The 25,815-nt window shown below is 49.3% G+C and overlaps 11 protein-coding genes across 11 annotated transcripts; 4 read left to right on the forward strand and 7 right to left on the reverse strand.

The window, feature by feature from the left end:
* Window positions 1–12: 12 nt before the first annotated feature.
* COCSADRAFT_357104 (uncharacterized protein) lies at window positions 13–3,778 on the reverse strand (the record flags this gene model as incomplete). Its single annotated transcript, XM_007701862.1, has 17 exons — window positions 13–297; window positions 377–552; window positions 605–899; window positions 956–1,090; window positions 1,140–1,309; window positions 1,355–1,449; window positions 1,493–1,673; window positions 1,720–1,865; window positions 1,914–2,041; window positions 2,095–2,317; window positions 2,365–2,400; window positions 2,464–2,515; window positions 2,561–2,648; window positions 2,698–2,771; window positions 2,821–3,079; window positions 3,149–3,666; window positions 3,718–3,778. The coding sequence occupies 17 exons, from the start codon at window positions 3,776–3,778 to the stop codon at window positions 13–15; spliced, it is 2,922 nt and encodes a 973-aa protein (XP_007700052.1).
* A 364-nt stretch (window positions 3,779–4,142) lies between these two features.
* On the reverse strand, window positions 4,143–6,051 carry COCSADRAFT_26363 (uncharacterized protein; the record flags this gene model as incomplete). Its single annotated transcript, XM_007701526.1, has 7 exons — window positions 4,143–4,212; window positions 4,261–4,457; window positions 4,508–5,295; window positions 5,323–5,635; window positions 5,700–5,717; window positions 5,812–5,834; window positions 5,904–6,051. 7 exons carry the CDS (start codon window positions 6,049–6,051, stop codon window positions 4,143–4,145), a joined length of 1,557 nt encoding a protein of 518 aa, XP_007699716.1.
* Window positions 6,052–6,547: 496 nt separating this feature from the next.
* Window positions 6,548–8,099, reverse strand: COCSADRAFT_142409 (uncharacterized protein). Its single transcript, XM_007701863.1, has 3 exons — window positions 8,069–8,099; window positions 7,302–8,018; window positions 6,548–7,249 (listed from the first exon to the last, which is right to left on the reverse strand). The coding sequence occupies exons 1-3, from the start codon at window positions 8,069–8,071 to the stop codon at window positions 6,971–6,973; spliced, it is 999 nt and encodes a 332-aa protein (XP_007700053.1). The 5' UTR covers window positions 8,072–8,099; the 3' UTR covers window positions 6,548–6,970.
* Window positions 8,100–8,207: 108 nt separating this feature from the next.
* COCSADRAFT_36761 (glycoside hydrolase family 93 protein) lies at window positions 8,208–8,705 on the reverse strand. Its single transcript, XM_007701596.1, has one exon. The coding sequence runs from the start codon at window positions 8,628–8,630 to the stop codon at window positions 8,328–8,330; it is 303 nt and encodes a 100-aa protein (XP_007699786.1). The 5' UTR covers window positions 8,631–8,705; the 3' UTR covers window positions 8,208–8,327.
* Window positions 8,706–11,415: 2,710 nt separating this feature from the next.
* On the reverse strand, window positions 11,416–13,468 carry COCSADRAFT_36763 (uncharacterized protein). Its single transcript, XM_007701597.1, has one exon. It carries the CDS (start codon window positions 13,354–13,356, stop codon window positions 11,776–11,778), a length of 1,581 nt encoding a protein of 526 aa, XP_007699787.1. The 5' UTR covers window positions 13,357–13,468; the 3' UTR covers window positions 11,416–11,775.
* A 275-nt stretch (window positions 13,469–13,743) lies between these two features.
* COCSADRAFT_26368 (uncharacterized protein) lies at window positions 13,744–14,628 on the forward strand (the record flags this gene model as incomplete). The annotated part of the gene is made up of 4 exons (XM_007701527.1): window positions 13,744–13,838; window positions 13,891–13,981; window positions 14,055–14,479; window positions 14,526–14,628. The coding sequence occupies 4 exons, from the start codon at window positions 13,744–13,746 to the stop codon at window positions 14,626–14,628; spliced, it is 714 nt and encodes a 237-aa protein (XP_007699717.1).
* Window positions 14,629–17,122: 2,494 nt separating this feature from the next.
* On the forward strand, window positions 17,123–18,057 carry COCSADRAFT_117287 (carbohydrate-binding module family 18 protein). Its single transcript, XM_007701864.1, has 2 exons — window positions 17,123–17,352; window positions 17,410–18,057. Exons 1-2 carry the CDS (start codon window positions 17,250–17,252, stop codon window positions 17,901–17,903), a joined length of 597 nt encoding a protein of 198 aa, XP_007700054.1. The 5' UTR covers window positions 17,123–17,249; the 3' UTR covers window positions 17,904–18,057.
* A 1,165-nt stretch (window positions 18,058–19,222) lies between these two features.
* COCSADRAFT_89622 (uncharacterized protein) lies at window positions 19,223–19,604 on the forward strand (the record flags this gene model as incomplete). Its single annotated transcript, XM_007701865.1, has 2 exons — window positions 19,223–19,433; window positions 19,501–19,604. 2 exons carry the CDS (start codon window positions 19,223–19,225, stop codon window positions 19,602–19,604), a joined length of 315 nt encoding a protein of 104 aa, XP_007700055.1.
* Window positions 19,605–19,635: 31 nt separating this feature from the next.
* Window positions 19,636–21,034, reverse strand: COCSADRAFT_36767 (uncharacterized protein). Its single transcript, XM_007701598.1, has 4 exons — window positions 20,664–21,034; window positions 20,564–20,613; window positions 20,187–20,516; window positions 19,636–20,134 (listed from the first exon to the last, which is right to left on the reverse strand). The coding sequence occupies exons 1-4, from the start codon at window positions 20,915–20,917 to the stop codon at window positions 19,893–19,895; spliced, it is 876 nt and encodes a 291-aa protein (XP_007699788.1). The 5' UTR covers window positions 20,918–21,034; the 3' UTR covers window positions 19,636–19,892.
* Window positions 21,035–21,834: 800 nt separating this feature from the next.
* COCSADRAFT_26372 (uncharacterized protein) lies at window positions 21,835–23,202 on the reverse strand (the record flags this gene model as incomplete). Its single annotated transcript, XM_007701528.1, has 1 exon — window positions 21,835–23,202. The coding sequence occupies one exon, from the start codon at window positions 23,200–23,202 to the stop codon at window positions 21,835–21,837; it is 1,368 nt and encodes a 455-aa protein (XP_007699718.1).
* A 196-nt stretch (window positions 23,203–23,398) lies between these two features.
* Window positions 23,399–25,815, forward strand: COCSADRAFT_181340 (uncharacterized protein). Its single transcript, XM_007701866.1, has 4 exons — window positions 23,399–23,801; window positions 23,869–23,937; window positions 23,996–25,329; window positions 25,392–25,815. Exons 1-4 carry the CDS (start codon window positions 23,648–23,650, stop codon window positions 25,722–25,724), a joined length of 1,890 nt encoding a protein of 629 aa, XP_007700056.1. The 5' UTR covers window positions 23,399–23,647; the 3' UTR covers window positions 25,725–25,815.

Consider the following 25,815-nt stretch of genomic DNA (forward strand, 5'->3'; position numbering starts at 1 on the left):
CACGTGTACAGTTCACTCTTCATTGAACTTCAAAATCGAAAACCTTTTCATAAGGAAACCTCGCGTTGCTCCCGCATCGTCAATCCATTGTGCAACCACAAATGCTTTTTCCGCCCACCTCTTGGCCTTTTCGTCGTTCTCCTGCACATAGTAGTCGATTGCGCGATTGAATGCGGTGGTCGCTAGCCACTCTAACTCCGTCTTAGGATAGCGCTCGGTTTCCTTGGTCATCTTGTCAGCCAAGTCTGCAGTGTCTTCATCTGTGCATAAACTAAAAGTGCTCGTGGCATGTCTAACCTCAAGGGGGCAGTGATAGGGTATTATCGCAATGGGCGCAGAAAATTATAGTGACAGGACTAGGAAACTGGAGACTCACGCCCTGCTTTGTTGCCGCGATATGTGTGACTTGGTCGATGCATCTGAGACTAGATTCATCATCAAACGGGAGTGAGAGGCTGAAAAGGCATCGGAGCCATCGAGACAATTTTGGCATGTCGCTGCCTGGTTGTCGGCTAACTAGATTGACTATCTTCTGGAGAACAGATAGTACTTCTGTGAGGTGTGTTAGTCTAGCTCTGACGATGCTTCTTCATAGTCGTCTCACTTTTCTGGTACTTGACGTCTAGTTCTGCTTGTACGATACAATGATAGGTGACCAAAGTAAGATCGGCCAGTGTTTCGTAGTGATCTGGGTTCTTATATACCCAGCACTGATCAAAGAGTTCGTCAAGCTCATCCCATTTCCGAAGCTTGAGTGCAGCTTCAAGTTCTAACTTGACAACCTGGAAGTGCTTCGAGATTATGTCGGCTTTGGCAGACTCACTGAGCCTGTTGATGATTTCTGATACGGCGCGTCGGAAGTTCTGACTATGCTTGCGGACTTCCAAGTACTGTTGAGCCTATCCAAGTCGTTACTGTTGATCTAGTTTTCAGACGTACAGCGAGCACAACTTACATTTTGCTCAACATTATCCTCCGCACGCGCCAAAATAATCCAAGTACAAGCAGCAAGAAACTCACAGAAGAGCAACCGAAGATCAAGATCGTTACTCGTATTTGAAATATCTTTTTCTTTGAGTAGTTTGATGAACTGAGAACCGTCAATAACTTCTTTTCACGTTTTCACAGACTGTACTGACCTCCACACAGCAATCAAGGAGCCTGATAAGGTGTGCTGGGGGCATCTCAGCACAGTGTTTTAGTGATAGATTGTAAGAGTTCTTAGAGAACCATTCGAACTCCACATCTGTGAACATCTCTTTGGTAGGAGTGCTTGGCCTAGTTCGAGATGCTTTGGCCTGATCACGGGCTTGCTAACGTTAGATGAGTCTTCGCATCAAGTCTTCTCACATACCTCCTTCGAATGACTTGCAAAGCTGTTCCAGAATGGCAATTTCGATTTTACCATCATTGATGAGTTCAGATTGCAGCATACGCGTAGTTGATCTGCTCGTGTAAGAAGCTGCAAACCTTTTCAGGATAGGAGACTGACCGCAAAAGTGCAGGTAAATGTACACCTGTTGTGGCGCCATGCTCATATTTGTCGAGAGCCTTTCGTAGGGCGTTGATCGCTTGCCTCTTATTCCCTGCTCTCTGAGCTTCCATCACACAAGCATAAAGAAGTGTCATGTCCTTAGCAGAACTCCGACAGATGTGATCCAAGCATTCAGTAGCTACATCGTCAGTAAAAGAAATGATCATTCCTGAAGACGCGCTTACTAGAATCCGCATCTCCACTTTGCAATGCTACCTTGTACATCAGATACCGTGTTACTGGTTCATCTCTACCAGTTTCAGTCATCCGAGCATATGCACTTCTAGCCGCCTCGTAGTCCCGGCGAGTAAGGGCGCACTGGATAATCTTCCTACACTTTGTAAATATCTCAATCAGTAACACAAAAGATCTGTAGCACCTTGACACTTTGGCTTGATTCTGTACTCCGGCCTTGTCAAATATAGGATGAAGGCACATATGACACCATGCTTCGGCCATTTTGTGTTTCTCTTGACTTACTGCCAATTCTACACACTTCCATAGCAACTGCATGTTCTTATCAGTGATTCGATCCAGTATTTGAGACAAGTAGAGCCTACCGTTTGCGCAGCATGTGTAGCAGGCGCAGAGATGGGAGATGGCAGATTTTGCGAAACGACGTCGAAGCGATCCTGCAGTTGTTCAAGCGCGTTCTCGGGAGAGTTTCTAGTGGTACTAATCCAGATGCGTGTAATGATAGCTTTTTCAATCCATTGTTGATTCTCTTCTCGAAAGAGGCGTATATCTATCAAGTCATCGAGTGCCTTGATGGCTGTAGCATTGCTTCATGGAGTCAGTGATTGAACAAACATATCAGATCAAGTACGCACTCGTGTTCATTCATTTTGTGTATGTGATGCATGAGCCTACTCAGAATCAGCGAGATCCATGTGTATGCAGATCAACTAAGCATCGTTCAGGTCACGCACGTCTTGAAATTTGTTTCATTGAGAACAATGGTACGAATCATACGCAGAAGAACTGTGATTATTAGCAATTAGATTCTGAAAAATCCCAGGGCCTCACCATTGTAGAACTCGGGGGTATCGATCTTTTCAGTTTCGGAAAGTAGCTCAAGTTTTAGTAGCAAGACTCCCATCTTGTCTCCGAAGTCCTAGGAATCAATTAGTGCTAGCCCTAAACAGGCGATGTATAGCTCTTACTATCTCCATTAGCTTCACTATCTGCCATGCCTTGTCTTGTATCTCGGGGGTGTTTATCTTCATGTATGCCTGGACTAGCGCATGTTTCAGCTCGAATCTCACAAAAAACGTTCTAGAATGTACCAATGGCTTGCATGATGCTAAGTCTCAGCTCTCCTACTTCCGGACTGAGCATCTCCAGGTCTTGTCCGTCAAAGACATCATGTGCGCGTTCCAGCCACCGAGACGCTAAATTGTAATCGCGCTTCGCTAAAGCACCTTTTCCGATTTCGTAAAGTAGGTCTGCGAGGATTTCGGTTGTTGTGGGTGCGAGTGTCGTCATGAGCTGCTTGCATTTGATGAACAAGTGCTCTGCGGTGTCCATGCGATCCTGACGCCATGCCTGTAATACTGTAAGCTATACCTAGCAACTGCAGAGAAGTTCACTTTGAACATAGCTGATGAATCTCACTAAGGTCGTTCGAACTGCAAAGTACTGAGCTCTCAAGTCATCTGCAAGCTCCTTCTCCTCTCTACGCTTGTCGTCGCCTTCTTGACTAAGGACATCTTGATAGTCCGCAGCACGTTCAAGCACTTTGGTCGCTATGGCCAGCTCATCACCTTGGATACATACCCTAGCTGCTTTTAGCGCGACCTTCATAAGACGGATGTAGTTCTTGCGCTGGCGGCGTTTTGTATCGTGACCGCCGGCGGAGTCGAGAAGCAAGAACGAGAAGGCGCGCAGGAGAGACAGAGTACGTTTTTGGTTCGCAGTAACATCACTGGATTGAATGGTAACATCTGTTTCGTTCCGTCGCTGTCTTATAGCCAAATTCCATAGCTCGGTGCCGAGCCGGTCGAGCTCCTCTTGCTTCGCGAGGACTGTAGAGGAGGCTTGGAGGGGAAGGGTGCGAATATGAACCTGCAGATCATCTGTAAGTGCCGCATCGTGACCGCTTTCGACCCTCTGGATGAGTGTTGTGGCGAAAGCTATGCACTGGTGAGTGCTGTGTTGGATCAATTCTCATAACTCGTACTCACTGAGGACTGCTTTGAGCTTCTTCTCGCGCTCTACTTTTGCTACAGACTGGAACGACGGCATGAATGCACAAAGTTAGTAGTACATGTGGTGTGATGAAAGAGGGTGATGGGAAAGGTGGTAAGGTTGGAAGGATGTGACTCCCACTTGGAAACTAGCTGTGCAACAACGAGGAAGGTACGGTTCACAACCATAACACAAGCTTTGTTTTGGATAGCAAAAAGAACTAAAACACAAGGAGCCTAGAGCAACACTAAAGCCAGATATGGATATCTTTCGCAGCTGCAATCACACCACTACGTATGCACGCAACCCTCCAGTCAATTAAGCAATGAAACGTATGTTATGTGTCACATCATATGCGCGCAACCTCCACAACCCAGCAGCTCCATCATACAGTTTTGAATACAGAAATCAGATCAAAGTACTACGACGCAGGTAACGGGCCAGAGGTAGCCTCGGTTATAGGAAGGAAGTTGCCGACAATCAACGCGGGTCTAACAATTGTCAGCATAAGATTTTGTAGGAAGGGCATGTCTACTCACATATTCCAGGCATCTCGCTTGACAGTGAAAGAGAAACAGCAACGTATTTCGGGATCCTTAGAGTTCGGATCAGGGTTTTTCAACGAGCAGCTCGTCAGAATAGCTTTCTGAGTGTGATCAAAGGCGATTGCACCAAACTTTTCCCAGTATGATACCAACGATGGCTCAGCAATGATCTCATGTAGAGCAATGTTCCCCTTGATGTGTCAGTACCTATCGGCTCAGTGGAGATGAATAAGGAACCTACGTCTCGTAGCTTTGATATTGGTACGTGAATGAGCCGTGCCATTTCCTTGTTGCCTCGATAAATCTCGCCTGTTCTTCGCCAACAACAAGCTGGAATAGCCATGCTTGCGAACACACGATCGTACTCCATCAAGCTCTTGTCGAACCACATTTCGATACGCACCAAGTCTACATCGGTCAGACTTTGCATTCGTTCTCGAAATTTTGGCCGGAAGCGGTCCAGTTGGCGCAATACTCTGACGCGGGATATTTGCTGCAGATTCTGTTCCATGTACTGGTTGAGTCTTGCATAGCCCTTGACATAGTTGAAGGGCTTCAATAGTCCTGCGTCTACTTTTGCCTTGAGTAGTTTGTTCATGCGCTCTTCCGGGCTATCCGATCCGGCCGGGTCAGCAGCTGTTATGAGGTATCTTTCTCTTGCTTTGTCAATAGGCACCCCGCCTGCGGATCGTTGTGCTGTATTAGCAGCAGCATTCTGCGCAGGTGGGGGAAGCAACTGTTGCTGTCTTGATCCATTAGGATTGAAAGCAGAGTTGCTGTTTAGAGAGCCCATTGAGTTCATAAGGGAAGCGTCAGAAAAAAGAGAGTGGAAGTCATTGCCTCCGTAGAAAGCACCGTCGTCCATGAGGCTGTTGTTGAGAAAGTCGTTGAGCAGATTATACTCGTTGCTCACTTCTGAGGTATTGAACATATATGAAGGATGAAAGTGCATGTCCTGAAAGTTGTTCCGTGACGATGAAAGCAAGTCATCATAGTTCCCAACTTTAAGGCTGTCAGTGACGATGACAGCTTGGGGCTGAGAGAAGTGTGACTTACAGGGCTGATTACTAGCCGTCAAAGCAGGCGGCTGTGGCGCGGGTACGGGGCCGGGTTGAGTACCTGATGCCGTGCTTGCATCTCCATTAGGGGGCAGTTGATGCGGTGCCAAATTGAGTCCGGCATCTGGAGCAGTGGGCTGTTGGAGGGTGGCGGCGGGCGCTGCTTCGGACGTGGCGGGTTCAATCTGAGGAGGCTGACTCTGTCCTTCGCCATTGTCTGGCTCAGACTTGGCCTTCTTGACACCTTCTCGAGGCTCATCACGACACAGGTGGCCAATGTTTCGCTTGACACAGCGTGTGCATGGTCGTTCCTATGTTCGCATAAGTCCAACCGTGCCTACAAACTGCGAAGAAGATGGTGATGACTATACTCACGAGATCACAGGTCATGTGCTGATTGGCATGTGGTCAGCAAGCAGTAATAATAATTGTCGTACACGCATCAAAGTGCCATGTGTCAAACGTTGATGTACTGGCTATGGCTTACCGAACGTCTGCAGTAGATGCATGCTACATTGGGGCGTCAAAAGTCAGCAGGGCTGTGGAGACGTGTGGAGATGCACAGCATTGGAGGCCTACCATGATTGACCTTTCTTCGCTTTTTCGAGGTCTTTGCAGGCGCCTCGGAGCCGGTCGCAGTAGGCTTGGTTTTTGAAGGCGAGGCGCTCTTTGGCGCATTTGGTTCGGAAGCAACATTGGCCTTGTTAGCCTCACCGTGTTCCGTCATGGCGACTGGAGAAGATCCATTGGATCGTCGTGCAGCTTCCGTCATCCAGTGCGGTAAGTGGGTGGGTCGAAGCCGGATGCTTTTCTTGGAGATGCGCGGGCTTGATTGGTGTCACTACAGGGATCTCGTCACGCACTGCAGCATCGCAAGGAGCAGCGAAGGTCGACAAGCGCCAGAAGCCGCGACCTTTGTTGCACGGACGAGTTTGTCGTGGCGGAAAACGCGTGGCGGAGGTGTATAGTTTTGAAGACAGGAGGGCCAAGTGAATGTCTGGTCGCGTGCTTTGCCGAAGCGAGGGAATATTCCGGAATAACACCACTGCTACGCAATCGGCGGGGGAGCTGCGCCGCCCACCCTGTCAGCCAACCGTTTAACAACTGCTTAACCCGCCCATGGCTTTTTTTAAGAGGGAGAATGTCCAGCTCACGCGTTACTCGCTACAGCGCTTCATCTGTTGTGTTTTGCACGAGTTTGGCACGAGGCACGGTAGCTGCAGGTGTGGTTCTGCGGCGATATGAGAGCCAGCTGGAGCCAATCACATTTGGCATTTTGTTGCTACACTACATGAGAGTATTGAAGCTACCAGAGTCCACATGCACGTTTTCCGATGACCACCCTGTCGGATCCCCTCTCAGCTCCAAAACTGGGAGACATGGGGGTGGATGCCGAAAGTATTGCAGTTTCGTTGAGCCCCACGCCCAACCTGCCACAGCCTCTTACGGGCTGTCTTCGTATACTACATAGTGCTCGAAATATAGTAGTAGTAGTAGTAATCCTGAAACCCGTCCTGAAGTATTGGATAAACGCCAACCCCTACAAACGTCACTCGTTTCCCCAAAGTTGCTTTATGCGCCTAAGTATGTTTACATTACCTTAACAAGGAAAGAAAACTCTTGTCCCGCATCCGCATCTCAATATTTCACAAGTTGGCACACTGTGCAGCATTGGCATGCCGAAATAGGACATCATCTAGCGCAGCTTGTGCATTGCCTATTGCCGTATCGAGGCCCTCTACTTGGATATGGTTGTTCTGCATGTTCTTTAAGCTGCGTTTCAATTGTTCAAGCACAGGGCCAAGGTCGGAGTCGGGCGAGTCGAGGGACGAAAGATCTACTGAGCTTCGTGGTTTCAGACCAATATCCTCAGGGCGGTCGCCATCAATAGCGACCTCGTTGTCGGTTTGGAGCAAGGGATGGAGCTACTGCAAGTCAGCTATCATTTCGTCCAAACAGCAGGAGACTGCCACGTACACGTCCATGCTTCCGCTGATGTTTCCACTCAGCCCTCCACGTCTTTGCGTTCTTCTTCATCGACTCCAGGTATTCTTCGTCCTTGCCAAGCAAGTGCTCGGCGGTCTTGATCTGCTCATTGAGCAGCTGCTTCGAGTGTCGCGCAGTAGTGACTTCTCGCGAGACTTGAGCATTGCGCTCCGTCAGCTTATCGATGTTAAAATGTATGTCTTTGGCTTGTGGAGGAATCCGCGACTCAGCCAGTTGGCGTGCTAGTCTTCGTACAAGTGGGTTAAGCGTGTTGTATGCAGTCATGACCTTCCGCTCGTCCCGCTGTGTCTCAGCCGTGTCCTTCTTCGCATTGCGCACCACGGCGAGGATCTGCTCCAAGACCTGGGGTGATATTTCTGGCCATTTGTCGACTTGGTCGCGTGTGATTCTCCTTGATTTTGCCTCGAGCCGTAGATACTCCTTGCGAGACTGGGCTTCTGGCTCAGCCGCGGAAGCGGCAGTGTCGTCAGCTTTGCGCTTGCGAGGTTTTGGTCGGTTTGATAGAGCTGGTTCTATTAGGGATAGTTCATCTTCGGCTTCTTGTGGCTGCTGTTTGGCTGAAGGCTTCCTCTTCTTTGCTGTACCGGGCTTTGGCGCTGGCTTCGAGCCGACGGTGGAATTGCGACTTCCTGGTGGTCTGCCCCTCCGTTTCTTTTTGACTTCTTTATTGCTAGAGCGCGTAGGCGCCTATGCCGGGTCAGCATGTGCACACGTCAGAGGACTTGTCCGCGGTTTACCATGATGACGTTGTGTGGGAATGGAGACGCGTCGACGTACTGTTGACAAGCGCGTTTGGTGGGGAAGAGGCCGAGTAGCGTGGGCGCCTCTTCACGTGCGTCCAAGTTGCCTTCCCTCTCCCATATCATCATAATCACATGCAATAAATATGTCATGAGCCAAACACTAAACAGCATTCTGTGTATTCCTATCATTTTGTCTACGTGGATAGGCCAGGTTTGTCGCTCTTGTCATCCACCCTCATCGCCTCTCCAATATCTACGACGCAGGCGCGCTCAACACCTCGGTCAGATTGACCACAGTCGCCACAATCGGACGTTTACCTCCGTTGAGGAAACCATTCCATGATTCTCCACCATAAATCATCAGGTGCTCCGGTCTATTCTTCAAAATCTGGATAGGATGCGAATACGCAGATCCAGCGGGCGTAGCATGTTTCTCCCATTCGTCCACAGCGCCGCCTTGTGTATTGGTGAACACCTGGCTGTTTGAAGGATCAAACCCAACGATAGTGCTAGCGGAAATAGCGACCATAGCCAGAATATCCATGTATAGCTTCATATCTGTGATAATATCCGTTGCTTTGGAAGTTCAGGCAGTAGCTGATAGAGATGAATCAAGATATGTTTAGCAGGTAATGACCATTGTTTTTGTATCATCTATATTCTTGCATCATTTTTATTACACAAAGAATATATAATCTCCCAATAAACACATTCAACGGGATCCCACTGAGGTCTTACTGGGGTTTGGCCAGATATAATGGTCTAATTACCTAGCTACTGGAGGATAACGTTCGCATAGAGTGTCGTGATGATCTAGAGCTTATTCAACGGGATTACCGCGATCCCCCATCGGCCCGAGCCCATCACAGTGACGTGCTTAGGTATCCTGCATCTTTCTGTCTGAAGTATTGGTGTTACATTGAGAACATGTATTAATTCAAGCCTTGTTGTTATTTTTGTACCTCAGTGTAAACGTTTCGCACGAACATGGTTAGCCTATTTTAACTCTTAGCATGTCCTTAGTCAGTTGGCACGTATCCACAGTGAATCCTTCCAATGCTTACTTCTGTGCAATATAAGTGTGAGTGAGGTGATGATATACCTGGTAGCTGGTCCCAGAAAACAACAAATAATATCGCACATGCAGCTTGACTACGCATGAGACCCATTAACCGGCGGATGAAACTTGCGGGTTCTATCATCTACATATAGCCACCAAACTCTAAAGAAGAATAGGGCAGACGTGAACTGCGTGCTTATGTTGGTGAAGGGGAAAGTCGTCCTCTTGCCTGGACTTGCTGGGCCCAGAATGTTGCTGTCCCGCACCTTATAACGGGAGGATCAGTAAACATCACCGATAGGGTTTGCTCGACTGTCGATGCGCCGATAAAGTTGGATCAGAGTGACCCTAATCACCTTTCTGTGTAAGAATGCAGCTGCTCACCCGTATCCTACATTACGCACTATCTAGCCTCGACAGGTAACAAATGCATTACATTGTAAAGAGTGCAAACCCCGAGTTTTCTATGCTATACTCACTGGCTTTTATAGTTATTACAGCCATCCTCTTGCTATAGTTTTGGCTGATATCATACAGGCAGCTTTAACCGGCTTGTTCGGCACACCGGGAGTCCCGTACTGAGAACCGAGCAAAGCACAATCAGATTGGCTGTGAAACAGACATGAATAAGCCGAATAAATTTAGAGTCCTGTCTTGTAGTACTCGAGTTTTGAATGTTGCCGTCGTAATCCTAGCGGACTTTGCTGATGGCTCAGCGGGTCTCTGTGCATCGCTCACACCTTGAACATTGACCATGAGCATGACTAAACTCCAAGACTCAAATTTGCCGGTATGGAACGCTGTCTCTGTTTTGGGTCGCTGGCATTGGCGGGGAAATTTAAGGGGAACAGCTGGCAAAGGGTGGTGCCTGTTGTTTCGTTTGGTAATCAGCCACCGGCCTTTCTGTTTCTGTTCTCGCCGTTTTGCGCATGCTCGAAAACGGAAACACCTGCCAAACGGTGCAGAGGTGCGACATAAATGGGCCGACAACTCGGGCAATATTTCTACTTTGAAGCGGGGAAGCATTTAATAATATGAAGCCACGTGACTTTCTGTGGCTAGAATGTGGCTTACAGGCCGTGTTTCAGCCACATGAGAGGATCGACACCGCCCGTGTTCATGTCAAACACCTGGAAGTCCAACCCGGAAGCGGCAGTTGAGCAGGAATGCGGGGGTGCGTAAATGGCTTGCAGGACTTCTCCACTGTATTCTTCCGTGAGAAGCACATTGCCTGCATAAACGTGGAGACTAACACAAAAAACAAGACTTCTGGAGGCACTCCGAAGAACTGCCGTCCGTCCAAGACTCTTGGCATCATTTACTCGAAGTGCTATGGGACCCTCTGACTCGAAATTCTCTATCTTCTGAGCTTTCCAATTGGTTTCGGAGCTCGTATCTTGACTAACGTCTGTCTTTATTTCAGTGCCAAAAAGTCTTGGTATGGGGACTGAGCATAAATCCCGATAGTAGCAACCCTCCTGTTCCATAGTGATCTACTCTCTAGAAACAGTGGCGTGAATGTTTCAATCCGGAGAAATATGGGGATTTCAAAAGGTATTTAAAGGCCATTGAGGTTCAACAGTTGTAGAAACACCAGCACGAAACTCGGAAACATACAACAAGCACTGCAAAATGCTTCGCCCAGCTTCTCTCTTCGCACTTGGTGCCCTTCTCTTCCTTTCACTTCTCGACTCTGTGTCTGCTGCAACAGCCGGCTGTGGAAAAACCCCAGGAATGAAGAGTGGTGTTCACACCATCACAGTCAACAACAAGCAGCGCCGCTACACTCTCCGCGTGCCTCAAAACTATGACAACAAGCGTCAATACCGCTTCATCTTTGGCCTGCACTGGCTTAACGGTGACATGAACGCGGTCGCTAGTGGAGCTGCTCCCTACTACGGCCTCGCTGCTCTTGCCGGTGAGAGCACCATCTTTGTGGCCCCAGACGGTCTCAACAGGGGATGGGGTAACCAGAACGGAGAGGACGTTGCCTTCCTTGACGCAGTCAGGAAGCAGATTGACAACGAGTTCTGTGTCAACGAGAAACTCCGCTTCTCCCTGGGTTTCTCCTTCGGTGGTGCCATGTCCTTCAGCCTGGCTTGCAGCAAGGCGGCTGACTTCCGAGGTATTGCTGTCTTGTCTGGTGCCACTCTCTCTGGATGTGCCGGCGGCAACACCCCTATTGCGTTCTACGGTCAACACGGTGTCAAGGACAGTGTTTTGCCCATCGCCTCCGGAAAACAGATCCGTGACCGCTTTGTCAAGCTAAATGGATGCCAGTCCAAGAACGCACCCGACCCATCGCCCAACAGCCGCCAGCGCGTCAAGACCGTATACGATGGATGCAAATACCCAACCCAATGGACTTCCTTCGATGGAGACCACGTCGCGCTTCCAGGAGATGCAGGAAACGATGTTGGAGCTCAGAGCTTCACACCTAAAGAAGTCTGGGCCTTCTTCAGCCAGTTCACCTAAGGCAACAGTTCTTCGATTGAACAGGGGCAACAAGACATACTCAGCTATTGCACAACATAACTTGTCGACTTGGACTGAATCGACACACGCGAGGGAAGACACTACATGGAAAATCTGTATATATAAAGTAGATGCTCGCTTTCAAAATTCAATGTACATATGAACATCAGTATTCGCCTTCTGACTGCTCTTCTTCAGATTGCTCTACTTCTGCATCGCTTACCATGTCACTTAGTTCAGCACTCTCAGCGTCGCTCACACCACTGCTTTGAGCATCACTCTCATATTCCTCAGTAACCCTCTTTCTTCTCTTTGAATTCTTCGCGCTTCCTCCCTTTGGGCTTGTGCCGGCATTTTTGCGGCCACCTGTCCTCTGGACTAGATGTTCGATTGGGCAACCCTTGTTCCACCCTTCGCTACTCTCACCCGTGATTGCTCGACATCTTGGACATGTTTTTCCATGCTTTATAAGTAACTGGTGTAATGGGTACTTCAGATGGTCTGGTACTCTGACTTCGCAATGAGCGTATGTCGAATTGCGTGTTGGACCAGCAAAAGTGCCTTTTGCGCCTGGAGCAAGCCCCCTGGAATCGCCTGGCGGGGGTACCCAACCTAGCCACTGACAGAGCCGGAAGACGTGCGTATCAACTGCGAATGAAGGTCGTTGAAGGCAGAAGAGAAGCACACAGGATGCTGTCTTTGGTCCAATACCAGGGTATTTGGTAAGGGCATTGAAGGCGTCGTCATTCGAGAGTAGATGCAGATGGTCCAGAGATATGACGTCCTGGCTTGCTTTTTCGATCTCTGCACTCTTCTCCTCTTCCGCCTCATTGGCGGAACCTGGCGCTTTGTTAGACGAAGATTGAAGCTCTTTTCGTCGCGTTTGATTTTCTTCCCAGACCATTTCCAGAATCCTCTTGATATCCTTGCTTTTCACATCGGCTAGTCCACCACTCTTGATTGCTTCAAATATCTCTTTCTGGTCTGCTTGGCGCACTTTGTTCCAGTCTACACTGCCTTTGCCAACGCCTTCTTTCAAAATTCCAAATTTGGTGACAAGGCCTGCAAAAGCGCGAGACGAGTTTGTTCCAGACGTTGCAGCAGAAAGACGTGTTCGGATAAGAGCGTCGAGGACAGAGGGTACTTCTCCACACCCTGAGACATCGAGCGACGGAGCGGGAATGGTCTTCGGAGCTTCTACCTTGCCGTGCACTTTCGACAAGAGACGTGTGACTTCTTCACATTCTTCTGCAGTTGGATGTGGGTAGTTCGGATATGGTGTTTGGCCTGGCGTAAGGCCATAACCACCAGTCTTGCCCTTGCTCTTCTTGTTTGGACTTGTGGTGGTTGCTTTGTCAACAATGTTGCCAACGTCCTCTTTCTTCACATTCGCTTTCTTAGTTGCTTTTTTGATCTTCTTTGCTGAGTCTTTTTTGATGTCATCATCATCATCTTCTTCTTGCTTGACGGGAAGATCTGGAATAGCACCAAGGTTATGTGGAAGTTCGTTGATATCCTCTTTTTTTACCACGGATTTCTTGGCGCGTTTGGTGCTCTTGGGTGCAACAGGCGCATCCTTGGTCTTGGTTTCTAGCGAGACTTCCGCCTTGATAGCTTTCCTCTTTCGGGGATTGGGTGCTTCTGGTGTCGTGGGTGGACTGGAAAGTTGTGCCGAATCTTTACCAATGACTGGCAGTACCTGCGCAGCTCTGCCTTTTGCGGCGGAGCTTCTTGTAGCTCGTACCATGTGGAATGATCTTGTTGATTGTGAGAAATGGGTTGCGCCCCTGAAGGTACCTGGCCGCGATGCCAGGATGACCCTGATTGGTATTTTGAACGCAATAATGGACACAAAAGTGATAGAGGCCAGAAGAGGAAAAAAATAGGAGGTACCTTTTTATGCCTTCTCAACTGAAAAAGAAGGCAGTGAATTATAGAGTGAATCGCCACTGAATAGTACTGGGTAGGTCATGACGTCGATGATGATGATTGGAGCTCGGACCCTTGTTCCTGCTTTAGCGTGCAGGAGGACACGCCGAGGCCCACATGGTCCCGAGTCTGACTGCTTCCAGCTACCCCACGTTCCGTCTGCTGTCGAGACGTTACTCTACACACCCACATAGTTGACTTCACCATGGCTCACAAAGCACCTCTAATCGTCCCTGCGCTCAAGCGACACACCGCTACCGTCATCGTCGCTCATGGACTTGGAGACAGCGGGGCTGGCTGGTAAGAAGCGCTGAGTAATGTAACATGATTCTGTAGACCCTGACAAGAGCAGGATATTCCTCGCGGAGAACTGGCGCAGACGGAGCAAGTTCGAGGAGGTCTCGTTCATCTTTCCGAATGCTCCAAACATCCCAATCTCCCTGGTTCGTGACCAACCATCGACCCTCCGCGGATGCTGCGGCGCAAACACAGCATGAATGCTGATACACAGCTTAGAACATGGGCATGAGTATGCCAGGGTGGTACGATATCAAAGAGCTGGTTAATCTGGATGGCCGCAGCGAGGATGAGCAAGGCATCATCCAATCTCAGAAGTACTTCCATTCGCTCATCGACCAGGAGGTTTCGAAAGGCATACCTGCAAACCGCATAGTGATTGGAGGCTTCTCGCAGGGTGGCGCAATGTCCATACTATCAGGAGTAACATACAAGGAGCAGCTGGGGGGCATTTTTGGTTTGAGTTGTTACTTGCTCTTGCAAAATAAGATCAAGGACATGATCCCAACCAGCAACCCGAACCAAAACACACCCATTTTTATGGGCCATGGCGATGCAGACCAAGTGGTCGCACACAAATGGGGAAAGAAGAGCGCTGAAGAGCTTGAGAAGCATGGATACAAAGTTGACTTCAGGACCTACAAGTATGTCCTCTACAGCCAGCAGAAGATTGTCTCTAACAAGAATCAGGGGCCTCGTCCACAGCGCCGATCCTGACGAGATTGACCATCTCGAGTCCTACCTTAACCAACAAATACCTCCGCTAGACAAAAAGTCAGAGTCAAGCGCCTGACTCGCCCACAAAGCCGGCTCGACAGAAGTGACTACGGCGCTGGTCATAGTCATTACTTTGGTCATCGCTTGGTTTGCGTGGTACAAGAAGCGCGATATAGCATCGAATCAACCGCGCAATGACACAGAATGACAGGTGCCGGTAGTTTGGATACTTTCGTCTAGGCCGCATGTGAATGTGGATAACTTTACATGTTGGGGTGTCAGAGATAGATTTTGGTCGCCTGGCAACTGAGTTCACTCATTGCTACGTTCACCTTGTTGAAATCGATCATGTTGTCGCTTGAGTTTCAGCGGTCATACAAGAGTTTGTCGTAAATACTATCACACAAAACCCTTGTTAGTCGCTTCATTCAAGTGGGCCTGGGCTGAAGAGATTTCCCACTACTTGTTTTCGATCTGTAGCTCCACCGCATTTCCCTTTTTCCTGGAACTAACATTCCTCAAGTCAAAACACTCAGTTGTTGTACGAACTAAAATTTTAAACTTCCATCAAAATCCGATATGGTCTAGTGGCTAGGATTTGCCGCTCTCATTCAGAGTCAGTTCGCCTCACAGCGCCGGCAAGGCCCGGGTTAGTAACATCCTCATCATTCACTCCAATCACCAGTATTAATTCCGCTTTAGGTTCGATTCCCGGTGTCGGAAAATCATCTTTTTTGACTTTTTGGTTTCGTCAAAGATAAGGTGCCTAGGCAGATAGCTCAGGTGAAGGGTGGTTGCCATCCCAAGGTGTTGTTTCCAGGCAAGGACTATCGAGCCTAGATGTCGACATTGTTTATTTTTAGCTCTTTTTTCGGTTCTCGACCTCTTCTTTGTTTCTCCTTCTCTTTTCTACTCTTGAGAAAAATTCTCTGGCTACGCTAACGCCATATGGAGCACCAAAACTCTTGCCAATAACCTATCTTCGAACAATCGCGATATCAATTTTTTAGACCTGAGACTTTGGGTACATCATGCTGTGTGTAGCTAGTATGTAAGCTAATCTCTGGTCCTGGGTATAGTAGTCTGCGGTGGCATATCCGATATTGTTTGCTGGAAAATACTTTGACCCCCCGGGAAAAATCGTAATTCAATTGTAAAACTTTTTCGGAAAACAATATCGATATGTAAGGATAAACAAGTATCTGCCATAGGATAGGAATCAGGGGGTAACCACCGCATCAACTCTTGATGATAGTTGCTTACTCATATACACTAGGGGCATGTATTGAACAACGCATCTATACATGTACGGATGGCGGGATAGGTCCGATAAAGCACTCTACATGTACACGATGCACACCGCCCCGGGTTGCAAAATCAGTAGTTCATTTCTCATTTACGCAGAGCAGATCGGCTGCCTTTTGCACTGTCAAATTCGTATTCCGGTTCAATCAAGCAGTAGCTCGGCGGCCTGAACCAGCCCTAAGATGTTCTTTTTCCAGACCGAGTCATGCACACATAGCCAATACCCGAGGGAAAGGTTTGTTTAACTACCGACCACAAATTCGTGCTTAGTTCAATGTTTTAAACAGCATAGCAAGGGCGGTGTAATAGGTCCTGCATTTTGTATGTAAATTCATCGCATGATGTTGTAACAGGTCTATTATTGTCTCCCCCGGACTCACGGCGCCTCAGGTACGGCCGAGCAGGGGGTGTCAGCAGAATCATGATCTAGAAGCTCTAGCCCCAGTCTAATGTACTCACAGGTAAGCACTTTCTCTTTTTCTCGACATGGGCCGCCGCCTCCCTTGTGTCATTCTGTCAGTACCGTCCCGTCCGTCGCCGTCTCGTCTAAGTAGCTCCGCCTGTCAAGCTTCCGCCTCAAAAGCTTTGCTCGCCGATAAGAAGAAAATCAGGGGTAGAGTCTTTGTCCAGCCAGCCAATCTGCGCTAAGCGAATGTTTAATTTTGTAGGTACGTAGGGCGGCCCCAATGGATCCCTCTCCATCGTTCACCTCCACTTGTTTTTGCATAAACTCAATCTAGTCCTATACGACGGCAGCAGAAGCAACCAACCCGCCCCTCAATTGCCCAAAAATCCATCGGGCACCATAAGCAACTCTCGTCCCGTTATCCCCAATATGTAAGTAGCACGATGCCTTTCGTCATCCCGCATAGCGCGTAAGCCTAAAGTGGCGAGCATGGTCGTTTCACACACTTTGCCGGCCTTCCGAATTGGCCTGATTGCACCGGTGCCCCATGCGAAATTTCCGAACAAAAAAAAGAGAGCCAAACCCTCACAGCCCTAATGTCTGTGCGTTCAGGCACGAGCATCGTATGTGGGATTGGCTTTGTGCGCGACAGCCAGTAAGCAGTAAGCAGACCATTCTAGCGCCGAGCCAATGCACACCCTCGATAGCAGCCCTTGTGGAGACACACGAGGCGCCGCAGGGCTACCACTGTCATTGTATGCAGTTCGTTACTCTTTGGGGACTGGGAAATACGAGAGGGGTCTATCATTAAAAAGCTCAGTTTCCCGCATACAAATGGTTCTTCTTCTCTCTCTATCGGGTCATCAGTACGAATTCATCGACTTGCACTCGCTTACTCTCGCTCTTTCTTGACTTCTCTCGTCATACAAACGATTACCCGCTTTCTTAACAAAAGTTTAAATCGAAAACCCCTAATCCTAATTATAATGCGTTTCTCTACTTTCGCTCTTCTCTCCCTGGTTTCCGGTGTCCTCGCCGGAAACTGCGGTCCTCAGAATGGAAACGCAAAGTGCGCTTCGGGCGAGTGCTGTAAGTTTTAGAATAATTTTTCGAAACCATGAGAATAGCTACTGACGAACTATTCAGGCTCCCAATATGGCTGGTGCGGGACTACTGTCGACCACTGCGACGCCAAGACTTGCATCAAGGACTTCTCTGGTGCCTCTTCCAAGTGCAACAGCAAATCTCCCGCCCAGACTTTCCCCGACGGCGTCCCTGAGATTGATGTCTGCGGTCACGCTCAAGGTGGCGTGAGCTGCCCCGGTGCGGGAGCCAACGGTTACTTCTACCGCTGCTGCTCTTCGGCCGGCCACTGCGGGCCCAAGAACGACCTCCAGGACCAGAACCTCTACTGTGGTACCGGATGCCAGGCCGGCTTCGGAAAGTGCGACAACCAAAAGGCGCCTGGTGAGCCTGCTGGCGAGAAGGGCGTCTCGCAAGCCGGAGAGACTTGCGGTCCTATTGTCAACAAGAAGTGCGCATCTGGTCTTTGCTGCTCTGGATCAAACTTCTGCGGTACTGGCGAGGACTTTTGCGGCGCTGCCAACTGGTGCCAGAGCAAGTGGGGAAGGTGCAACTAAGTGTGTTGTTTGAGTAGAGAGATCCGAGAAGCTACGACGTTTGAACTCTTCAAAGCCTAGATGAATAGACGAGAGCGTGCGGACGCGAGAAGACAAATACTATGACTTGCATGATATGAATCCAAAGCTACGCACAGTCCAATGTGAATGTCCCACTGTCATGTCTATGAAAGCGATGTCTTGAGTCTTTCTGTTTGATGTGTATTCCCTACCAACCTTGCAACAGCATTATGATGACGGTGCCATGTCCGCCAGTAAAAGAAGCACCTACCTCTCACCACACAAACTATTCACTGCCAGCAGTCTCGCGGCTAACCCTTCAGCACATCGAACTGGCACATCTGAAAGACCCTTTGTCTTTATGAACTCTGCGACAGAGTGCCAATTCATAGCCCATAAAGTTTACAAGCCTAAATTATACCATTAAGGACCGATGCTTTGTCTCTCAGTAAGAAAGAAAAGAGACCCATGAAGTTACATATAGAAAGAGAAGGGGACTGGACAAGACATACAATTCGTGACGGCGAATATTCTGGTCAATATGTAATGCTGCAAATAACCAAAAACCCTTTTCCGTAGCTTTACGTCAACTGTTAAGCCGGTGCAAATGCTGAGTTAAGGTTCATTCCAAGCAAGTTCTCATATATTTTTCCGCTAGTACATCTTCCAGCCGTTGCACGAGATACGAAGGTCTAGATTCCTTGGCTCTTCTTTTGTTAAAGTAATGAAGAAGGTGTGGGATATACTGCTGCATCCAACCAGTTGAGATAGCCTTGTGATGTCGGAGTGAGGCGCGGGCGCCAAAAAGGCCGTCAAAACGGTGCTGAGAAGCCTCTTTTAAGTGGGAAACTGGTTCACACGAAGGGAATGAGCTGATTGTATGCTCGATATGGAAGACCGCATTAACACCCATAGTGATAGTGGTGGCGGTGCAGCACGCAAGCGCGCGGTTGGACAATCCCAATATTCATCCCATCTCACGAGGCGCATCTCAACCCTCTGTGCGAGAGAATAGCGCAAGGCAACTTCATGCGTTCAACCAGCTGAATGGGAAATGTCAAGTCCATGTGACGAACAAGAACCCAGAACTCAGTAGAAGGATGAGAGCAATACCCTTCTATTCAATCCATCCTATGCGGCACAGCACGCTATAACCCCACATATTTGCCAACCACCCAACCGTGAACAATGAACAGTGAATGTGACCAAGCTTTCACCCCCGCCTTGCTAAATAATTCTTCAGGTTACAAACAATCCGTAGTCCTCCTACTTCACAACATATCACCTGCAACCCCAACCCCCCACCACACACACACACCATGGGAAACACGGTATCAAACTTCGTCCAAAACGCTATCAACGCAGTCAGGAACACAGTAGAAGAAATGTTCCATCGCATTGCACCACCTATTGTGCGCTACGTGGCCAAGCACCCGCTGCGTACACTCGGTCATATCGGCAGCGCTATGCTGCTACTCGTTCCTGGCGTCATTACAACACCACTGTTGGCTATTGTGGGCTTTTCGGCACGTTTGCGGTCTTGCAGTCTGCGGCGGTAAGTATATGTCTGTTTTTGGTGTGGAATATTGCTGATTAGAACAGATGGGAGGTTATGGTGCGGCCACGGTCGCTGCAGCCGCTGGAGGTACTGCTGTCGCTGCAGAGGCGTTGGGAGCTGCTGCACGCGCGAGGCGCAACTGAAGAACAAAACATATATGGTTCCACGTGGGTAAAACATATCCTCTTTGAAGTTGCTATGAGCACACTATGATGATACCGAATGAGTACGGCAGGGTGTGAATACAGGGAGTTCCTTCATTACATGGATAGAACCCTAGTCCTTTAGTCAATGCATGCCGATTCGCTACACATTACAATTCGTGACACTATGGTCAATCCCGACTCAGGACATATCATGCTATTATAGATTATAAAGCTTGTAAAGAAGTGGATTAGAAGAACTCATGAGTGATCATAACACTGATCGACTTAGTTGCCGACCTGAATGGCGTAGCCGCCATCCACAGTGATGGTCTGGCCGTTGAGGTACTGACAGCCAACGGCAAATAAGATAGCAGCGGCCATGTCCTGGTCCTTTCCAGGACGCTGAGCAGGAAGGCCCTCCTTGTGCTCCTTGGGCATTTCGCTCTTCTGATTGTCGTCTCGGCTCTCCTGGGTGGTCATTTCTGAAGGGAAAACACCAGGGGCAATTGAGTTGATTCGGACTTTGACTACAAGATGTCAGTGAGAACCAAGGTGCATTCAGTAAGATGTAAGACTTACTGCCGTTCTTTGCAATCTCAGAGGCAAGCATCTTGTTTAGATGTATGGTGGCGCCCTTGCTGCTGTTGTAGGCAAAGTGGCCTTGCGAAATGCGGATATGACCGGAGATGGAGCTGATGTTGATGATGGTTCCGGAATATCCCTTGTGTGACTCCGTGGACTTTTGCAGGAGAGGAAGGAAGGCTATGCTCATAAGGAAGGGGCCGACGACATTGGTTTGGTAAACGTCGAGCCACTCCTTCTCGGTAGTGCCGTCGAAGAGCTTCTCGACCAGCTCCTCTGAGCTTCCCTTGACTTCAGTCTTTTCTGGTGCAATGCCAGCATTGTTGACTACTCTTGTTAGCATCGGGTCTCATAACCAAACCACGGAAGCTTACCTAGAATGCATAGACACTTCTCCTTAGACTCAATATCCTTCTTGATCTTACTGTATTTAAAGTCAGCATTGCAACACCCGACAGACCTAAGAAAACTTACGATACACCCTCTTTAGTGCTGACATCACCGACGATTGGAATGATCTGTCCCGCAATGTTTTGTCCATGTGCCTCAACGACCTTCTCAAGCTTCTCTTCCGTCCTGCCAACAATGTATACCTTGGCACCGTTGACGGCCAATGTCTGAGTAATCATGAGTCCAATACCAGAGCCTCCTCCAGTGACCAAGGCGACTTTGCCCTTGACATCGAAGACCTGGCCCATCTCGAGCTCGGGGTTGTTGGACGGAGGCATGTTGGCGTATGTGCGTTGCTGCAGTTGCGGTTGAAGTTGATTTGTTATTTGTTTAGTCCGATTGAATTCTCGCATGTAATTCTGATTTGGAATGATGGAAGGAGTGAGACGTCGAGGGGCCGAAATTGTAATGTAGCGGGCAAGGCGGCTTGCCATGACGTCACGAACTCGGAGCGACATTGCAGAAAATCTAGATGCAAAAAACAACGGATGTGTATGAGTGAAGTGAATGGAGTGAGCGAATCAAGTAGCATCTGTCAGTGAGGTGAGGGGGGATGCATGCAAGGAAATGGTCATGATGAAATCACTAGCATGTCAGATCGACCCGCATGCCGTATCACTTTCTGACCGCCTAAATCTGCAGAATGTCGATGTTTTGCAATATCGAATTTACAAAACAAAAAAACGTCGTCCTCACAGCCTTTGCATGACATAGGTGAGTAGCTCATTCGTGGCCCAGTTGCAGCGCGAGGAGATATCCAGCCGTTGCATTGAAGTTCAATATCCTACGTCCACTCAACGCTTTATGGCTAGAGCTTTTACTTCGAAGGTTCAGCATCAGAGTTGGTCTCAACATGAAAGCTGATGAGTTTCATGCCACTCATGAACAAACGATATGGTCAAGCTCGTATCTCCAACTATCTGATCGAGGTGTGGCGCATTTCTCAGAACTGATATGCAAGGAGACGATGTTGATATCGAGATATGAAAAGCCGCTATGAAGAAGGTGAGGTGATGGTGGAAGAGAAGCAAGGAATTTCCGTTCAAATACGGAATCATCATCTTCTGCTTTATGATGAATTTGCATAGACCAGCGAGATGTTGTGCTCATTCCTTCCTCTCAACACGCTCAATGAAAGGTGCAACAATCCGTCCTTGGATAACACTAACCATTTACTCCACTGTTGCGACCAAGGTCACCCGAATCCGGAGCAAACCCTTGCTTTGAGCAAAACATTGCTCATCTCATGGTGCTCACCCCATTCGTCACCATGCTTGACGAGACCAGGGAATGCGCAGAAGAGGAACGTGCGGTCTGCTTCCATAACAGTATCATCGTCCATGGTAGAGTCGGCATCGTTGATAGCTTCCATTGTACGGTCGTCGAGGTACATTTTCCTGCCTTCACTGCGAAAGAAAAGAAGCTGATAACGTGCTTTCTGAAGAGCCAGTGTTCGTTGGAAGTCTACAGCATTCTTGAGAATCCCACTTAATGCCAGTTGTGCACTCGAGGTGATGGTAGTGGATGTAAGAGTAAAGAACAGATGACAAACATCCCCAAGGATGCGGTGTAGCAATTCCTCCTGTTCTCTTACAAGGTCAGGTTGAATTCTACTACTCTCAAGCACTTGTATCGTTGCGCGTTTCCATTCACTGAAGGCAGGGCCGCTATCGTGTACCTCATCGGCAAAGGACTGGATTGCCGCGAGTGATGTTGGCAACCCGAAGACTAAAGGTGTTTCAAAAATGGGCATGAGCAAGGTCGAGATAATAGCTTGATACAGGGCAAACTTGTCTGCACCCTGGATACCATTCCTGTATTGAGGATACAATTTGCAAACTGTTTCCTCGGTCTCTTTAGGTAGATTTTCAAGGTTCAGCTTGGTCCGCCTGAGGGTTGAGATTGTCCATTCTCGGACACGGTTTGCAAGTTCGGACAAGGACGCAACGAGGTCGCTGTCGGTAACCTGAGACTGCACGCGGGTAAGAGATGATATACTCGATTTGAGGGAAATGATTTGCTGGAGTCTTTCCTGTGACTCTTTCTCTGCAGCCTGCAAACGGAGTTTCAGATCGCCTACTTGGCCTGTTGATTTTGGCCGGTCGCTGTGTTGTCGAGCACTGTTTGGATACATGAGCTGGTCCTCCAACTGGGCAACCTGGCAACGTAATTCGTGGTTTTGGCGCACGAGCTCTTCGCTTTCGCGCTGTACGGCGTCATTCATTGTGCTCTCCCAAAGGTTGCTCGAATCTCTGCGCACTTTTTCCGTGTCTGAAGGCGATTGGGTAGGCTGCTGGCCCGATTCATTAGTGGCATCCTGGCTAGGCGGTGCTGGATCCTCGATGTTGGTGGTAGGCTGGGTAGGCCCCGGTGTGCGCCCACTCTGGTGCTTGTGCATATCATTCAAAGGAAATATGCGTCGGCGTGCCTGGTCCTTGGGCATATTGGGAGCAGGTCGTGAGGCCTTTGGCGGGGTGGTGGTGTTGTTTGACGTGGACGTGGACTGCGACTGTGGTTGGCGGTGGTGGGGTTGCAGCCTACCAGGGCTCTTTCGTTCGGTCATAATTGAGACGAAACATGGCGAGTTCAGGACTGCATTGGAATCACTATGACAGTCAAGGTTCTGTACGAGGCTGAGACTTTGGATGGTGTCGAGGTGAACTGCCGTTGAGAGGCCAGCCGACGAGACCCAATCGTGCAGTTGAGGGCCAGCCCACCATGGTTGCCCCTGCAGCTGCTGCATCCGCCGTCTTCGTGTACACACCGCGACCTACCTAGGCTTCAGCCTGCCACTGCGCTCTACCCAGGGACCCAGATTGTGCAATGATCCCAAGAAAAACCGCTTGATAACGGCGGCGTCTCCTGTACGCGCCGTTGCACTTCAATGAGCTTCTGCTCTCCTCTGGCAGGATTCAGCCCCGAGGACATAGTACCCCACGCGACGCCCACGCCTATCCTTCGACGCCCATAGCACCGCCACAGCCAGCACGAAGACTGGGGAGCAGAAAATGAAGAGCACATTCCCCAGCAGAGGGAGTAGCATACCCACCACCTTCAACCCGGGCTCCAATGGCAGCGTGGACGTAGGCAGCCTGCCACCGCCCACCACTCCCCCCAAAGACAGGTTGGTTGTAGGTGTTGACTTCGGGACCACATACAGTGGTAGATACGCCCATTGCAACCACGGTAACCATGCCGTCTAACACGAACCAAGACTGACCACCGACAGGCGTTGCTGCCGTGTACAGTGCGACTCCTGATGATATTGACATCATCAAGACTTGGCCTGGTGGAAATGGTGAGCTCTTGTGCATCCGCGACAACATGTACCTCAAAGAGCTAACACGCGCCTCCAGGTATCACCTCCGACAAAGTCCCTACAGAGATTGGCTACAGCGAACCAGCCCTGCAACACGACTCTACTGCCTCGCTCAATGCGTTAACCAAGCCCGCGCCGACCATTAAATGGGGCTTCCAGTTCAAGCCAGACGAGACGCGCCTTCGATGTATCAAGCTCTTCCTCGACCGAAATCAGAAGCTTCCACATTATGTCTCGCCTCTGGACACGGCTGCCCAGCTGCGCAAGCACGGCAAGACAGTTATTGAGGCAGCCACCGACTACCTGTCGCAAATATACAAGCATACTATGGAGACCTTGACCCGGAGATATGGCGAGGCGTTTATTAGTTTGACCAAAGTCGAGTTTGTCCTGACGGTACCTGCTGTGTGGTCAGACGCGGCCAAGGATGCAACTCTAAAGGCTGCCGAAAAGGCCGGCATGGGCAACAGACATGAACTGAAGCTCATATCTGAACCCGAAGCGGCTGCCGTATATACTCTCAAGGCCATTCAACCAAACCACCTCAGGGCCGGCGACAACTTCATCGTATGTGATGCAGGGGGCGGCACGGTCGATCTGATTGCCTACAAGATCAACCAGCTATTCCCTCTACGCGTTGAAGAATCGGCTGTTGGCACTGGTGGTCTCTGTGGCTCGACTTTTATCAATTACCGCTTCGAAGAACACGTCAAGCAACGGATTGGAGTAGAACGGTACACGTGGATGCGCGAGAAAAAGCAAAAGACGTGGAATATGGGCTTGAAATATTTTGAAGAATTCGTCAAGCGCAACTTTAACGAGGAGGAACATAGTGAAGTCAACATTCCCTTCCCGGGTCTGCCAGACGACGAAGAGGCGGGGTTGGATTCCGGGTTCCTCGTCATGAGTGCCGAGCAAGTCAAGAGTCTATTTGATCCAGTCATAGAAGAGGTCATGCATTTGGTAGAGGGTCAAGTTGAGAGTATAAGGGAAAAAGGAGGTCTGGTTTGTGGCATTATATTGGTCGGAGGATTCGGGCAGAGCAATTACCTCTACAGTCGGATGAAGTCACATTTCAACAGCGCGCCGCCGCCGCCATATACTGAGAGGGCAACCCATTACGTCGCCCCAGATGCGGCTCAGTCTATTGAGATCTACCAGCCCATACATGCCTGGACCGCTGTCGTGCGCGGCGCCGTAGTGAGGGGTCTGGAAGGTAACATGGTCATCAGCCGACGGAGTCGCTGGCACTACGGCACAAGCTACGCAACTGTTTTTGACGAGTCCAAACACCCCATCTCCGACCGTTACTGGAGTCCGCTGTGGGAGCGGTGGATGGTATCTGACCGAATGCAATGGCACATTGCAAAGGTAATGTTGCATTCTCTCCCCTTTAGCTACATAATCAGTCCACTAACACTTACCAAATTTAGGGCGCCCAAGTATCCGAATCCCGTCCCATATCTTTCCACTACACACGCAACTTCCGGCCCGGGCAATCTCTCGTCGTAGAAGACGACCTCATTGCCTGCGACGCTGACGTTGCCCCGGACTCGCTTACCAAGGATCTCATCAACGTTTGCACACTCACCACCGACTTGAATACCGTGCCTAAAAGCCTGTTTACCCGCCTGAAAACGACAAAGGGTGTCGAGTTTGATAATCTGGATTTTACACTCGACATGCGGTGTCAGAGTGCAGGGTTGGTGTTTGAACTCAAGGTCGAGGGGGTGCGGTATGGGAGTGTTGAGGCAAAGTTTCATTAACGGAATTGTGAGGGGGGTGGTGTAATATGTAGACATATGCCAAAAATGATGTTGCACATGTGTAGCCTTTGTACATGTCTTTTCCTTGCGG

This window comes from Bipolaris sorokiniana (genome assembly GCF_000338995.1).
Source record: "Bipolaris sorokiniana ND90Pr unplaced genomic scaffold COCSAscaffold_7, whole genome shotgun sequence".
In the NCBI taxonomy this organism is placed as follows: domain Eukaryota; kingdom Fungi; phylum Ascomycota; class Dothideomycetes; order Pleosporales; family Pleosporaceae; genus Bipolaris; species Bipolaris sorokiniana.